The sequence below is a fragment of the Pongo pygmaeus genome, chromosome 19 (assembly GCF_028885625.2).
Source record: "Pongo pygmaeus isolate AG05252 chromosome 19, NHGRI_mPonPyg2-v2.0_pri, whole genome shotgun sequence".
NCBI classification, from domain to species: Eukaryota; Metazoa; Chordata; class Mammalia; order Primates; family Hominidae; genus Pongo; species Pongo pygmaeus.
The window spans coordinates 59,332,536-59,349,708 of record NC_072392.2 but is presented as its reverse complement, the minus strand read 5'-3'; the positions used below and the strand labels follow the sequence as shown (position 1 = coordinate 59,349,708).

The 17,173-nt window shown below is 47.2% G+C and overlaps 1 protein-coding gene across 1 annotated transcript in view; it reads left to right on the top strand.

Annotated features, from left to right (window-relative positions):
- The window catches only part of YPEL2 (yippee like 2), a 67,720-nt gene that overhangs the window by 8,623 nt on the left and 41,924 nt on the right, over window positions 1-17,173 (top strand). The window contains exon 2 of the mRNA XM_054457203.2: window positions 12,249-12,560. Coding sequence (XP_054313178.1) covers window positions 12,444-12,560 — 117 coding nt within the window. The 5' untranslated portion in view covers window positions 12,249-12,443. The remainder of the gene's footprint in view (window positions 1-12,248; window positions 12,561-17,173) is intronic.

The following is a 17,173-nucleotide window of genomic DNA, read 5'->3' as shown; positions in this document are numbered from 1 at the left end:
CTTTTAGTAGAGACGGGGTTTCACCGCGTTAGCCAGGATGCTCTCGAACTCCTGACCTTGTGATGCGCCCACCTCGGCCTCTCAAAGTGCTGGGATTGCAGGCGTGAGCCACCGTGCCCGGCCGAACTTTTTTTTTTTTTTGAAATGGCGATGTCTTGCTCTGTCGCCCAGGCTGGAGTGCAGTGGCGCCATCTCGGTCACTGCAACCTTAGCCTCCCGGGTTCAAGTGATTCTTCTGCCTCACCCTCCCAAGTAGCTGGGATTACAGGCGTGTGCTACCACGCCTGGCTAATTTTTGTATTTTTAGTAGAGACGGGGTTTCGCCATGTTGGCCAGGCTGGTCTGGAACACTTGACCTCAGGCTATCTGCCCGCCTCAGCATCTCAAAGTGCTGGGATTACAGGCATGAGCCACCACACCCAGCCGTTTTGCGGAACTTTAAAAATTTAAGGTGGCTGGGCGCGGTGGCTCACACCTGTAATCCCAGCACTTTGGGAGGCCGAGGTGGGCGGAGACCATCCTGACTAACATGGTGAAATCCCATCTCTACTAAAAATACAAAAAATTAGCCGGGCGTGGTGACTGGCGCGTGTAGTCCCAGCTACTCGGGAGGCTGAGGCAGGAGAATAGCTTGAACCCGGGAGGCGGAGCTTGCAGTGGGCGGAGATCGCACCACTGCACTCCAGCCTGGGCTACAGAGCGAGACTCCGTCTCAAAAATAAAAAAAAAAAAATTAAAAAAAAGGGCCGGGCGCAGTGACTCATGCCTGTAATCCCAGCACTTTGGGAGGCTGAGACTGGCGGATCTCCTGAGGTCAGGAGTTCCAGACCAGTCTGGACAACATGGCGAAACCCCGTCTCTACTAAAAATACAAAAATTAGCAGGGTGTGGTGGCGGGTGCCTATAATCCCAGCTACTTGGGAGGCTGAGGCACGAGAATTGCTTGAACCCGGGAGGCGCAGGTTGCAGTGAGCCAGATTGCGCCATTCCACTCCAGCGTGGGCAACAAGTGCGAAACAACGTCTCAGGAAAAAAAAAAGTTATATTAAAAAGGTAAACAGGCTGCGTACATTTGCTGGGCCTCAAAGGATCAGAGGCACGTGGTGGAAGCACTTTTAAAAAGGAGGATGGAGGGAGAACAGGGACTTCAATTCTTGTTAAAATCTGTCTGCTATTCCCATTCAGAGAATAAATCCAGAAATGTGCTGTAGAGTGAGTCTCCTCCCTTTCCCACCCCATCCCCTTTCCTCTCCCTCAGTAAATGGCACCACTGGATGACAGTTTAATAATTCCCAGAACAAAATAACTTCCAACTTTGGGCTGGCGATGGCTAGGTCTTTAGACATACAAGCAACCTTTTGAAAGTGTCTCTTCCCTTTTTTGCTCTTCAGTTTTTAAAAAGTTCAATTTCCAAATTCCAATTGCGGAAAGGCGGGGAGCAATTGCGGAAAGGCGGGGAGCCCAGCCACAGATGTCAGAGTCTAGAGTTTTGGATTTATTTGAATTGGGAGATTAAAGTCAGAAAGCCAAAGGCATGCTGACAGCTGAACAACAGAATTGTATTGGCATATTTAGGATAGGTGGTTTGTAGCTAATTGGGGCCCCAGCTGTGCCCTGGGGGACCAGCAGTTTAAAGAGAAATCAAGGTCACACGGTGCCCAGAGTCTACAACACATTCATGTATTCAGCAGATATTTGAATGTGGAACACACAGATGACAATCAAATAATCACCTCAGTAAAAGTACAGCTGTGGATAGTGCTATATGTGTGGCATAGGGGAGCCTGACTTAGTTGGGGCTGGACGAGGCCAGGGGGAGGGTTCCCTGGTGCAGTAACTTCTGAAGATAGGCCGTATCTCTTACCCTATTTTCCAAGACCTTGTTTTCTTCATAGATCTTGTAAATGGCTGTTTTTCATTATACTTTAAGTATTGCCCTGTCTGGGGACAGAGAGATGGACCAGATTTTTCTCTGGGTCACAGATCATGGGAAAAATCTATTTGTTTTGTTTTAACCAGGATTATCATCTCTGAGCATGATCAAATACAAAAGGAAGGACTGGTGTTGAAGGGCGGCAGTCTGTTGGGGCTGGAGGAAAAGGGCACATTTGGCTCTCTCGTCTGCATAGTCAAGGCAGGGTTGAGGGATCCCTCGCCTTCTTGGCTTGAATCAAGTCTGACACTTCATTTTTTTTGTGACTCATTCTTGCCTGGGGTAGCAGCTCAGACTGTCCTGGGGGGTCTTGTGGGGATCACCTTGGAAGAAGACTCCTAGGTTGGAACTCTTAAGCGTTTCACTAGGGGTCTAGAAGTCCCTGCCTGCCTGGGAGGGTCACTTGGGAAGCTAACCCAAGGGAGCATACACAGAGTGTGTGAAGGGCAGAGCAGGAAACGTTTCTGCTGTCAGACAGCAGCCAGGTAAAAGCATCAGAGGCTTGTGTGGTGTGGCTCATCCAGGTAATTTCATGGCCCTACTGAGTTTCATACTCTATCTGATGAGTTGGCATCACAAGAGTTTACTGGCTTTTTAACTTTGTAGAGCGTTAATGGTGTGTAAGTCGCATGTAATGCCCAGATTGGATATTTTAAATGTACTGGATAGTGGCAAACTAAGTAAGGTGATTTAAAAAATACCAGCTTTACATGGCAGTGTGGTTTCACTGATGGCCATTCATTTTACTCAGTTAACATTTATCAAGGATCTCCAGTACGCTGGAGCTGTGAGTCCTGTAGACACTACTGGGGGTGGGGTTGGGGGGATCTGGAAGGCTGGACCTTTGACTGCAAGAAGTTCTCAGTCTGATGAGGATAGAGACTCATGAACAGTGTGATAAAATGCCATTCCAGAGAAAAATTAAGTTTTTTGTGTGCTGGGAGAAGGGACCACCAGCTCTGCTAGGGTCCTACTGGAGCTGAGTATTAAGGGATGAGCAGGCATTTACTCATCCCTTAACGAATAAGGTAGGCAGAGAAGGTAGGGTAAGGCATTATAGGAGCTGGAATGATGTAAGGAGCACAGGATAATGACTGAGTTTGATCTGTAGGAAATAGGTTTGGAGTGGGGTGGGGAGGTGATGACAGCATAAGGAGAGTTCGGCCCAGGCTCTTGGTGCCACTTGAAGAGTTGGACCATGTCTTGTAAGCTACTAGGAAACCACTGGATGTTTTGAAATGTGAGAGTGTGTGATCAGGTTGTGTTTTATAAACAGAATTCTAGAATGGGCTGGAGAGGTAAGAGCTGAGTCAGGGAGACCTGTGGGAAGCTGTCGCAGTAGTCCAGAATGAGAGAGGATGGGGTTCACAGTGCTGCTGCTGGTGAATGAGGGTGGCAATGGGAGGGTGCATCTAAGAAGCAGAACCAACTGTCTAGGGGACAAATGAAGTATGACATAGAAGGGGAGCATAGAGGGTGTTTCCTGCTTGGGCAGCTGGAAAGCAGGAACAGAATTGGAATGAAGGTGATGGGAGTCTCACTATGTTGCCCAGGCTGGTCTTGAACTCCTGGGCTCAAATGATCCTTCTACCTCAGCCTCCCAAAGTGCCGGGATTACAGGCATGAGCCACTGTGCCCAGCATGGAGACATCCTTTATAAAGGAGTCAAGGGTTCAGGAGTAGAAGGCTAAGGTTTAGAAGGCTTGAGAGGGTGTGGGTAAGAAGGCCCAGGGGAACAAGAAGTCAGAGGCACATGGCAGAAGCACTGCCAAGAACGATGGAAGGAGAACAGCCAGGGAGATTGAGGCTCAAACAGAGAGGTAGGAGAAGAATCCAGAGAAACACAGTAAAGCCCATTAAGGAGCATTTCAGATGAAAGCAACTGAAGGCAGCACCAAGTTCAAATAGTGTTAGCATTCAAAAGTATTAGTGTTTGTGGCTCACATCTGTAATCCCAGCACTTTGGGAGGCTAAGGCAGGTGGACCACCTGAGGTCAGGAGTTCGAGACCAGCCTGGCCAACTTGGCGAAACCCCATCTCTACTAAAAATACAAAAATTAGCCAGCAATGGTGGTACACGCCTGTAATCCCAGCTACCCAGGAGGGTGAGGCAGGAGAACTGCTTGAACCTGGGAGGCAGCGGTTGCAGTGAGCCAAAATCACGCCACTGCACTCCAGCCTGGGTGACAGGGCAAGACTCCGTCTCAAAAAAAAAAGTATTAGTGTTTGGACTTGGCATGTTGGAGACTGCCTGTATTTTTGTTACTCAAAATCCTGGTTATGATAAATGATATTCATGAAGCATTGCCAGAAGGCTCTGTAGCTCTTCCATTCCTCCAGAGCAGTGGTCCCCAACCTTTTGACACCAGGGACCGGTTTTGTGGAAGACAATTTCTCCACAGATGTGGGGGATGGTTTTGGGATGAAACTGTTCCACCTCAGCTCATCAGGCATTAGTTAGATTCTCATAAGGAGTGCACAATCTAGATCTCTGGCACGCACAGTTCACAATAGGGTTCGCACTCCTATGAGAATCTAATGCCGCCACTGACCTGATGGGGCGTTTTGAAGGTTGACAGAGGGATACTTTCTCCTGTGGCAGGATTTGGCAGGCAGAGCATCACTACTACATGGAACCAGGACTTTAAAGGCTGAAATAGTTCTAGAGATCATGTAGGATTATCATCTGACGTATAACCCTCCGAAACCAAGACTAGACCCTGCATCCAGGGTTGAGATGAATGGTTGGTTTTGTTTATGAAGGAGTGTGGTTTCTTGAGAATCCAAGCTGGTTTTTATTACCAGCTGGGTGGATTTGAAGTCCCACCTGGTTCCAGTGCTGTAAAAGAGGTGTCTAGAAAATGATAATTTTCCTGTGGGCCTTGCACATCAGCTCCTTGGCAGCTTTAATAGAGGATTTTCCGAGAAGTTTTAGCAGTGGCCGCGTCCTGAGATTAGTAGAGTCAGTGTAGACCACAGAGATAACTTTTTCAATGCAGTAAGTGATGGAGTGGTCTGTGTTAGGAATGACAGCAATAATATCAGGTCCCCAGCTAAGCCACAGAAACCTACTTAAACCACAATGTACCTTTAAGTCGATTAGCTTAGGCCCTAACCTCCTAACCACCATGAGTCAACCTGGGGGACAGGAACGCTATTCCTTTTGGTCTTGTGAATAGGAACAATTCCTGTGCTTTTTCTCCCTCACTGGTAAGGGTGACTGTAGTTAATCAGGATTATTGAGTATTAACCATGTGCTGGGTGCTGTGCTGAATACTCCAATTGCGTTATCTCATTTGATCCTTCTGTCTCCTGCAGGAGGTAGGCACTATTGTTATCTCCTTTCAGGCAGTTTGCCCAGTGGTAATGTAGCTGGTGAGAAGAACCAAGACGGAATCCAAGTCCACCCACCTCTAGATCCTGCACTCTTAACCACTGGGCAACACTGCTGCCCACCTCTCTCATTGGGCGGGCACAGGTCTCTCTGTGCTCTCTGCTCTGGGCTCAGGATTCTGGGGAGAGTAGGATGGGGAAGGAGGACAGCTCTCCCAGTATAAAGGCCTTCCTCGCGATTCCACCTCTCTTTTTTCTGTTTCCCACTCCTAGAAGTAGCTTGCCTCCTGCTTTCTGCCGCCACCACCATTTAGTGCCTCCAGCCAGGGCTGCTTTCATTCTTCACAGATGTTGGGACAGGCTATGGCTACTTAGTCACGTTCCTACCCTCCTGTCCTTAAAGTTAGCACAAGGTCCCTTTCAGTCTTTCTAAGAGTTTTTAATTTGTTTGTTTTTTAAACCTAGACCAGCAATGTAAAGAATAGGCATGGATGCCAATGACAGGCCTTTGAGTGGCACCCAGGAATTGTGGTTTTCCTGGGCATCACAGCACGGGATGGGGGTGGAGGTGGTGAGGAGAGAATTGGGTTGGATGGAGTCTGGGGACGCAGGTAAGTTTGCCTCCTTCCTCCTTGCTTGGAGAGGGAGGGCGGGGCCTCATCACGTGTGCTACCTGTGCAGGTAGGTGGACCTGTCCAGTGAGCAGCCAATGGGAGGCAGAGGAGGTTCAGTTCAGTGATGGTGTTTAGCTTCTACTGTGTGTCCTGTGCTGCTGAGTTCATGGGGTACAAAGATGACTCTTGGAGCCTACCTGTAGTAGAGGATACAGAGTCAGAAAAGGGTAATTTCAATTTCAGTAGGGTTAAGGTGGAGGTGAGCACAGGAGAGGCCACTAAGCCCAGTGTCGAGGTGACATTTGAGCTGAGTTTCAATGGACAAGTAAGGGCCTTGTGAGGAAAGATGGAAAGGTTGTATCAGCCTGAAGGAATGGCATCAGCAAAACCATGGAATCGTAAAGTGCGAGCGTGGTGTACTGAGGGGACCTACAAGGAGTGGTACAAGTTGCCAAATGCCTCCTAAGAGAGTTCCTGACACATGATAGACTCTTAAATGTCATTTCAATAAATGGAGATGGAGGATAAGGTATAGAGGATGAGATGAGTCCGAAGCTATGCATGGGCGTCAGTGGTAATACACACCTGGAATGTATTATATGGTTACTACATGCCAGGCACATATGCTGAGTACTTTTCTACTAACTTAGTTCATCCTCATGTGAGCCCTATGAAGTAGATATTATTGTCTCTATTTTTTGTGAGGAAAGCGAGGTCCAGAGAGGTTAGGTAATTTGTCCAAGGTCACACAGCTAGTAAATGACAGAGCTGAGATTTGAAACTAGTTCCAGGTTCTTTTTTTTTTCTTCTTTTTTCTTTTTAGGATTTCACTATGTTGCCCAGGCTAGTCTCATACTCCTGGCCTCAAGCAGTCCTTCCGCCTCAGCCTCCCAAAGTGTTGGGATTACCGACGTGAACCACTGTGTCCAGCCGGCCCTGTCTTTTTAACCACTGCTCTGTGTTGGCCTTTCTGAAAACTTTAAGAGTGATGACATGGTCAGATCTCCTTTTTAAATAGACAACACTGGCTGGCATGCAGTGGGTGGATTTGAGGGGGAAAGAGGCCCAAAGACCTGCCAGGGCTGTGTGAGTCAGAGATGCTTACCTTCGGGCTGTTGAGAGCATGGCCACTGAGGAAGCACCTTTAAGAAGGACCTCAATACTAACGCATGCCTGTGGTTCCTCCAATATTATTGCCGCCTTGTCTCATCTTGAAAAGAGAATTCTAGATCTGGGGAGATGTCCCAGTGGTACCATCTCAAAGAGATGCTTGAAGACAAGTTAAAGGATCCTACTGGAAGGGGCAGGCTGGAATTTGGCTACACACAGGCATCAGGTTCAACATAAATAAGAAAGAGGAAAAATAGGATGTTCCCAAAGGACCCCAAACTCCATGTCTGTCTGAACTCTCAGGGCTTCTCCTTTTTCTTTTTCTTTCTTTTTTTTTTAAGCAGCAGCATCTGTTTTTCTCCCCCATTGGCCATTAAAAATAATAGATAAAATTTTGGTGTGTATTGTGCGCCAGCTCTGTGTAAGCACTGAGATCATCTCACTTAACACCTAGAACCCCTGTGGAGGTTGGTCTTATTAGAGATGGGGAAGCTGAGGGTCAGAGTGATTTCGTAACTTGCCAGAAGTCATGCAGCTAGAAAGGAGCAGAACTGGTTTGTGTGAGTCCAGAGCCCACTTCTTTTCCAGTCTTCACCTCCTCTCAGACACCCCATGGAAACAACAACACAGAGGCATGCCTTGGGGCCAGCCTTGTCCGTGTCTGGAGGAATTCCTTCTTGTAGAGAGTCCCACTTCTCAGGTCAGTTTCCGTGGCTCGGCATGTGGTGGTCAAGCCTTGCTTCCACATCATTCCTCACGTTCTTTTGTGGCTTAACAAGAGCGTCCCACCTCCCGCCCCTCCATCCTGGTGGCACTCAGAAGGTTCTGTTTTGAGTTCCAGTGGCAGTTACTCCCTTTTGGGGAAGGCCTGTTGGCCGGGGAGGCAGCGTGGGGTGGGGGCTGGCCAGGTTGGCATGTGCTCCCTGTGCATTTGTCTTTCGAGATGGTGTATCGAAGATTTTTGTTTTTAATCATAATATCTTACATATTTTCTTTCTGTGCTGCTCAGTGAAAGCTAGCTAGGGGTGGTGGCAAATCTTCCTTTAATTTCCACTGTGATGGATTATTAGTTCACTTAAAACGGTGTTTAATTTGCACATGTGCCCCGAGGCTTTTAAATATTAAGCTCATTTGATGATTGTTGGAAATCAATTTGGACTCCACAGTTAGGTTCTATGAGTTGGACTCATGAAGCCCCATGGACCCTGTTGCCCCATTAACAGGGGCTAAAGTTCAAAAATTAGAATGATGAGTTAAGCTCCATACTCTTAATTTCTTCCTTTAAAAAAATCAATTTTCTTTCATAAGGATTGACTCAAAGACGCTTTTAAAATTTTTGCTTAAAAAGGAAGAAGACAGTGCAGATGTTGATTTTTTGGTCCCCATCTCTCAGCTCGTTCCTCTCATGCAGCCTGCCCTCCCCTTTCTCAGCCCACAGGCCTTTTTGTTGTTGTTGTTGTTGTTGTTGTTGAGACGGAGTCTCGCTCTGTCGTCCAGGCGGCAACCTCCGCCTCCCAGGCTCAAGTGATTCTCCTGCCTCAGCCTCTCGAGTAGCTGGGACTACGGGTGTGCGCCACCATGCCTGGCTAATTTTTGTATTTTTAGTGGAAACGGGGTTTCACCATGTTGGCCAGGCTGGTCTCAAACTCCTGACCTCAAGCGATCTGCTGCCTTGGCCTCCCAAAGTGTCTGGATTACAGGCGTGACCACCTTGCCTGGCCCCCACAGGCCGGCCTTTTTGTTTTGTTTTGTTTTGAGACAGAATCTCGCACTGTCACCAGACTGGAGTGCAGTGGCGCAATCTCAGCTCACTGCAACCTCCACCTCGCCCGTTCAGGCGATTCTCCTGCCTCAGTCTCCTGAGTAGCTGGGACTACAGGCATTTTTAGTAGAGGCGGGGTTTCACCATATTGGCCAGGATGGTCTCAATCTCTTGACGTCGTGATCCGCCCGCCTGAGCCTCCCAAAGTGCTGGGATTACAAGCATGAACCACTGTGCCTGGCCCTACAGGCCTTTCTTGATCCTGTTTCTCCTTGCTTTCTATTTACCTCCTCTCATTTCTTCTAGTTTGTCCTGTACCAGTTGAACAAGATTCATATTTCAGCAAGCCACTTTTTCTTCCCTTTCTTTTTCTTTTCTTTTTTTTAATGCTCTGTCACCCAGGCTGGAATGCAGTTGGAGTGAACACTGTGTACTGCAGCCTCAACCTCCTGGGCTCAAGTAATCCTCCTGCCTCAGCCTCTCAAGTAGCTGGGATCACAGGCGCGTGCCACCATGCCTGGCTAATTTTTTGTAGAGCTGAGGTCTTGCCATGTTGTCCAGGCTGGTCTCGAACTCTTGGGCTCAAGCAATCCTCCTGTTTCAAAGTGCTAGGATTATAGGTGTGAGCCACCACATCTGGCTTTTCCTTTTTTCTTCTTAGGAAAAGAGTCCCTCTGTAGGATGCCTGTTTATTCATATTTAAGAGCAATGGGGAGGAGAGTGACCCTGCCACAGCAAAATGTAAGGCTTCTTGTCTAGGCCTCCCAGAGCCTTTCTAGCACCAGACAGCCTGGGCCATTGCTTATGTGGTAGATTTTTCTCTTGTCTTTTTAGGTTCAGAGCTATGGTGAGGATGGAATGTACATGTGTGTGTTTGTATGTGACACACTCACATTTAATACAAACGAGAAATGCTTATTCCACAGAAGGTAGCTTTGAATAAGTTTCGGGATTCAGATTTGAAGCTGAGCATAACCGGAAACTTCTACCTGTAAACTTTTTTTGGGGGGTTTCCTTCAGAGGAGAAGTGAGAGAAGAAATAATTCTACTCTGGGGAAATGCATAATTTAGAAGCTGTCTGCATGTATAAGAAAACAGACTCTGTATCTGCTCTCTAAACTCAGCCTGGCAGCCAGGGTCATTGTTTCTTTTTCTCCCCTCTGTGTTTGTGTAAGACGGATGGGTCTGGTGCTCTGTGTGCTCCCCAGCGGGCAGCTAAGGCTGTGGACTCGAGCAGCATTTGGCCTGGGGGAAGCCTACTGCTTGTTTTCCCCTGCCTGTCTTTCCTATTTCCTTACCCTAACTCACCACCCCTTCCTTTCCTGGACGTGCTGTCTATCCTGAAATGGAACCAGGAGTATTAGAAAGGTTGAAGGGCCAGGTGCAGTGGCTCACACCTGTAATGCCAGCACTTTGGGAGGCTGAGGTAGGTTGATCACCTGATGTCAGGAGTTCAAGACCAGTCTGGCCAACATGGTGAAACCCCGTCTCTACACAAAATACAAAAATTAGCCAGGCATGGTGGTGGGCGCCTGTAATTCTAGATACATGGGAGGCTAAGGCAGGAGGATTGCTTGAACCCGGGAGGCAGAGGTTGCCATGAGCCAAGATCATGCCACTGTACTCCAGCCTGGAAGACAGAGTGAGACTCTGTCTCAAAAAAGAAAGAAAAAGAAAGGTTGAGGGTATCTCAGGAAACTCCAAGCAGGGTATTTGGCTCTACCACCTTTCTACCTGTAACACTCTGGCACCCAACAGCATTGGTCTTCTGTGGGCTGTTTTGTCATTCACCTTACCTGCTACCCAGAGTGTGCCCAGGGTGTGATGAAGGGGTTCTGGATCCAAAAGTTTATGTATCTTTCGTCCTATCTCCTGTGATGGCCAGACCTAACTCTGAGGCAAAGCCGAGAGAATTATTTCCCACTTCCATTTCCTTCAAGTGTTGCTATAATGTTCACTATAACCTGGTTTTACATCTTTAAAACTAGAGGTGGGAGACTGAGCAGGGGCAACATCATACGTTGGCCCCCAAAGGTCTGAATCCCTTCAACAGTCGGATAGCTCACATATAATTGGTCGCTTTGCATGTGGAGCCTCCTTGGCTCAGGGCTGCAGAAGAGAAGTGCTCTCACTGTGGGTTAAGGAGTGGTGACTGATAGTGTCCTTCAGCCTAGTGCTAGTTAGTGATGTTGGCCACTCAGGAGGATATAAAGTGTCCCAGAAGTATGGCGGCTTCAGTGACTGCTTTGGTGGGAAGGATTCCAGGGAAGACGGCAGCTTCGCTTTAGAAGATTTGGTTCCAGGGAGGTTTAGAGGAAAAAGAGGACGATGATTTGCAGGCTTTCTCTAAAGATCCAGATGGATCCCAGACATAGTCCAGCCAGGAAGATCTGATTTTGTTTGTCTTCCTTCCCCATCTCCCTAAATAATTTTTAATTTTATCTTCAAAGCATGACGCAGGTGTTAATTAACACTGCCTGCTCTCCTGGAAGGTAGGCAAGTGGAAACACCACCCCATTAGTGAAGCCCAGGGGATAGCAGGTGCGGAAGCCTCAGGCAGGTGAGCCACAGGGAAGCAGAGGGAGTCTTAGACCTCCTGGCCCTGCCCTCAGACCTTTACTTGGACTTGCTGCTCACTTAGTTACCTTGGGAGCCACCTCACTTTCTCAGTGTCCTTAGTTCCCAGTAAAAGAGCTGAGGCTGTGGTAGAAAAGATGTGTGATCCTATGGGATGAGTAATGGAAAGTCTAAGGGCTGGGAGAAATTCTGGTAAAATTCACTGTTACTGTGAATTTTAGATGCAGGATTCTGATTATGCCATTGATTTCATTCATTTGGTTTAAAAAAAATGTACTGAGTATTTACTTCTGAGTGAGGTGTGTAGTAAAGAGAATCACTTCTTCTGAAAGAGCTGGCTTACACTAGGCATCTTGCTGATTGGGAACTTGATCCTTCATATCCCATGCTCAATCTCTAAAGCAAAGGCTGGGGTGTGGGGTTTGCTGCCTCTGCAGGTAATGGCTTCAAGCGTTGGGCTCTCGACATCTGGAAATGGATGAGAAACCCAGGTGTAACTGTTGGACGTGGTGAACCTCTAGAGGCTGAACTTTCGCTTCTCCTTTAACCACTCGCCTTGGTTGGCTCAGGAGAGGGGGTCCCTGAGGAGTCCTCTCCCTGGGGCTGTAGGTGGTAGCACATCTTCAAGCCTGATGTTATCTAGGGTTGCCTGGGAATGATGATAATGCGTGTGCTGGGTGTCTAATGAAACTGCTGGGATGATACTGAACTTCCCACTCCAGAAAAGCAGTGAGACTGGAGTCTCCAGTGGTTTCTTTCTCATTCATTGGGTATCTTGGGCATGATACAAGGAACAGAGAAGTGGGTCATTTGATCCTGTAAGTGTTGCCTTCTTCATGGGTGGCAGTTGGATTCTGCTTGCTTTGTAGGGAGCCCTGCTCCATCAGCCAATGTTAGTCCTCTTCCCTTGATGTTACAGGCTGCTGAGAACTAGCCCTAGACCTCTGCGTGAGGGTTCTTCTGCCGAAGACATCACCAGTGTGTGGAGCCTGCCACACCCACCCGCTGCCAAACCACGGCCTTTACCTGTGTCTTCCGGTGTTTCCCGTGCGACCCATCCTGTGGGAGTGCCTCGTGGGCTGCCCCAGAGTTCACCCCACGCTCAGCAGCGCCAATGGTGAAGATGACAAGATCGAAGACTTTCCAGGCATATCTGCCCTCCTGCCACCGGACCTACAGCTGCATTCACTGCAGAGCTCACTTGGCCAATCATGATGAACTAATTTCCAAGGTACACGTTTCCAGCAGGCCTTCCTTACCTACCCTGGGGAGGGCGCTTAGTGCTCCTGAAGTTGCAGAGGTTTACAAGCTCTCTCAAGAATATTTGTACTCCATCTTTGTACAGGGAGGGCTGACCCACGTGACCATCTCACTCAACTGAGAAAAACTCTGAGTTGGAGGGACAGAGTAGTCGTTTAATTTGTTATTTTGGAAATGAGGTGTCATCCTTGTTGGAGGCTTTGGGAGCTGGCAGCTTGCAGGCCAGAGAAGGGAGGGGCTGGGGATTGATGGGAGCCTTGTTCTCAGCTTGCTTGGTTTAGGTTGGCGGACGAGGAGTGAAGAGTGCTCCCTGTTCAAAAGGTGAATTCTAAGAAAGCAGGGGGATGTCTTGTAAGAGGGGTTCCTTAGAAAGATGAGAGAGCCCCCAGGAAGTTGTGAGACTGTGGAATTACTAAAATGGGTGGCCTTTGGCAGGGACCAAAAGTGGCTTGTTGAAGAGCTGACCTTCTGACCTGTGGGGGCCGTCAGGGCTTATACATGAGGTAATATGGCATGACATTTGATCATGATCAGAAGAATGGAACCCTATTTTTCCTGAGGTGCTTAGGCAGCTGCTTTCTAAAGTTGGGGCTGGGGAATTATTAATAAGTAAATAAACCAGCATGCCATTTGTGCAGTTCAGGAAATGGATCCTTCAGGCAGCGTTCTCAGGGGAACTGCTTCCCTCCTGGCCCTAGATTCCCAGGGGAAGAGAAACAGGTTTTACTGGGCTGCATGACAAAGAGAGGCCACGGGAGACTTTTCCCTTGCAAAAGCATCTTTACCCAGAACCTGGACTTCACGCCATTAAAGTAAAAAAAAAAACCCAACCCATCTTTATGCAGACCCAGACGAAGTTTTTTGTTTTGTTTTTAAATCAGTGTTCCTCATCTGTTTACAAGACCTGCTGGAAAAGGTGGCTGTTGCTTTCTTTGCCTCTGGTTTGGTAGTCCCAGCCAGAGAGGAATGAAGGATCTAGTCAGCTCTTGTAGAACAGTCGTCTCCAGCTGGCTGATTTGACCTAGGAGGTGAAGACAGCTGCCCAAACAACCACATCTGTAGTAGTGAGGCTTTTCAAATTGGGCCTGAGGACCGAACCCCTCGTTCTAGCCTTACTCCAGGGTCTAAGGTGACCACAGAGCTTGAAGCGTACAGCCCCTTAGAGTCCTATCCTCTGGCCAGACTTGTGAATCTGCCCCACTTTCCTTTCTTTATGGTTCTGCTAATTCCTCTCCTTTATGCTGCTTATGTTGCAGCCAGCCTTTAGCTTCCTTCTCAGCTTCCCTTTGAATTTTGGGGAACCCCTTGAGTCTGGAAGTTTGAATGTGTGGAGGTGTCAGTGAGAGAAGAGAGGAGTTGGTCTCTTGGACGTTGGAATTGGGTTTGCAAAGTTGTAGGGGAATTGTGAGTTGTCCTTTTTTTTTTTTTTCCCTTTGGAAATCTCCAGAGAAATTATTTGCCTGTATCTACTGGGGAAGCCAAGGCATCATTTTTTTAATACAAGGAAGCAGTGCTATGTATCATAAGAAATTGAGGTACCAATAAGGTATTTTAGCACCCTCTATGTACTAAAAACTGCAACTTGACACTTTATAAATGTTATCTTAACTTAACCTTCATATGAAGTCTTTAAGGTAGGTGACATGAGTCATACTTTATGCGGATGAAGAAGCTGAAACTCATAAAACTTGTCTAAGACGTCAAATCAGAGGTTCAGAGAAGAGTGATTACTTTGAGTGAGTGTTCAGGAGGGATTGCCGGAGGAGATGGTTCTTTGATCTGGGCCTTGTAAGATGGGCAGAGAAGTTGAGTATGTGGAGATGGGAATGGCCTTCAGAATTTATGTCTTATCTCTTTGGCCTGGTATACAAGGCCTTTGACAATTTGGCAGAGTCTGGCTTTTTTGTTAGGTCTCCAGCCCGCTCTTCACTTTGTTTCAGCCACTCGGAACCAAGCCACATTCCCTGAATATGCGGGTATGGGTGTTTCAGGGCTCTGTGCCTTAGCCAAGAGTGTCCGTTCTCCTTCACCTCCCTCTTCCTACACCTCCCTCCTCTTTCTCCTGAGCTCTTTCTTATACGTCCTTGGGCATGGCCTATATCTGCTTTACATCTCGGGGTCAGAACCTGACCCATGGCAAGAGCTCAGTAAATGATAAATGAATAGTTGGAGGTTGAGCCTTGGAGAAGACAAGTAATGAGAAAAAAAATACTTTGTTGGCCTCATGTCCTTCCTGTCCCTTTTGGGGCAGAAAGGCTCATTCACAAGTCCAAGCCAAAGTCAGCACAGGCTTCAGTTTCATTGGCTCAGGCCGGTACACAGATGGGGTGCATTAGAGCTTGATGATTTAAAGGGCTGGGTGAAATGCCTGACTGTGGGGAGAGCTGAGGGAGCTGTGGCTGGCATTGCACAAAGCTTCCTTTATTTCACTCCACAGCCACCCCCGGCATTAAATAATCTATAGATTCTTATGCAGGTCTGCCTAATGGAAAGATCATTGCCCCAGCCTCCTCCTTGGAAAATAGGCCTTTCTTTTCATTTTCCCCCCCTTCTTCCATTTAAGAAAGTTCAAGGAGAGAATGTCTCTCCTGTTCTCCTCTCTTGACTTAATCTCCTATGCAGTTTCAGAATCTGCCCAGTGGGAGTTAGGAGCTGGGAAGCAGATAACTGGAGCTGGATCAGCAGTGTAATTAAATGATACTTTGTACTGGTAATAGGGCCTTTCATCTGAAAGCTTGACATTCGTTTGGTGCAAAAAAAAAAAAAAAAAGAGAGAAAAAAAGTGAGTGCTTTCATTATGAAGAAGGGGATACAAAGGTCTGAGTGTGACCAGCAGTGAACTGGGACTAGGACTGGAACTTCAGGCTCCCTTCTATCAGTGTACCTAAGCCTACATGGAAATGTATAGTTACAAAGTTTTTAAAAACAAATGGAGTCTGTATTGCCATGGTGGTGGAAAGAATCCCATACCAGGCTTTCTACCTTCACAGCTTGCTTTAGATTCCTAGAGGCCTAGTTGCCTGCAGTCAACTGTCCAACTTCCAAGCCTCAGTTTCTCACTCATAAAACGGGTAAAATAATGTTTACTATGTTTAACGCTGTCCTAGTCCATTAGGGCTGGTAAAACAAAATACCATAGGCTAGTTAGCTTATAAACCACAGAAGTTTATTTCTCACAGTTCTGGAGGCTGGGAAGTCCAAGTTCAAGGCATCACCAGATTCAGTCTGGCGAGGGCCTGCTTTCTGGTTCACAGACAGCTTTTTCTTACTTAATCTGAAATGGTAGAAGGGAAGGGTCTCTCTCTGTCCTCTTTATAAGGACACTAATCCCATTCACAAGAGCTTTGCCCTGATGACCTAATCACTTCCTAAAGGCCTGATCTCCTACTGCCATTATCTTTGGGGTGAGCGTTTCAACCTATGAATTTTGGGGAGGCATTCAGACCATAGCAGATGTCTCTAGCAGCCAGCACCTACTGTGTGCTCATGATGTGCTATCCCAGTAATAGTCCTGTGGAGTAGGCATGCCTCACTGTGGGGAGCAAGTTTATTTCATTGGATTGTTATGAGGCTCAGATGAGATCATGGATGTGTGAGTGGTTTGCAGATTACAAACCTCTATGTAAATATAAAGTAGTCTGTTTGCTTCTCTTGGCTTTACTGTCCAAAAGAAAAGAACAACAAGACAAGGGGGTGGGTTGGAGGGGATTATTCCTGCCTGACACCAACTAGTTTTAGTTTGGCTAAGATGGCTTCACTTTGGAACCTGAGGCACAAGAGTTGGATATGAGAAGGGGTAATAGAAAGCCAAGTGTGTCTGTAGAAAGGTAACATGGCATTTTCTCTGTAAAATGGTAAAGAGGGTAGGGGGAAAAACTCTTTGAATTGATGACAGAACTATCTAGGGAAGGTGCTGAGGCATCCTACAATTTCTTTCTTAGGGGGTGTTGTGGTCTAAATGCTGGAGTGTTTGCACGCAGAGGTATTTTGAGTTGGCATGAGGAATTGCTCACATTGTTGTTTCTTCCCTAATGGTAGAAGCCCTAGTATAAAAATATACTTTGCTTATAAAATAATAATAGCTTCAATTGGAACAGTTAGTAGCCAGCCCTAGTGAGAATAATCTAAACACTCATTTTAGTGGACATAATCTATTATGGAAACCTGGGTTTTCACAAAGCTTTTGTATGAAAATTTTCTGTCTGTCATCCTCCCTTTGCCTCCCTCCTGCTAACCCCTTGATGGCATTGTGGAGTAGGCCAGTTAGGAAGGATAAATTGGATTAATCTATCACAGACCCACTTCGGGGCCTTGTGACTTCATGCCAACACACAGTTGCTTTAGTGCTCTGGGTCATGGAGGAAAGGAGTTGTAGGGTGCCGTAGAGGGGTTATCCAGTGGAGGTGGGATGAGGAAACCTTTTGCTCAGTCTCCAAAACTATTTACGCTATTGTTGTGTCAGATCTATAGGTCAGATTATCTTCTCGTGACAAATACAGAATTTCCAAAATTATGGATCATCTCATTCAAGCCTCTCTTCATGAGGAGACAGGCCATGGGTGACTCAGTGATCAGACTGAGGTC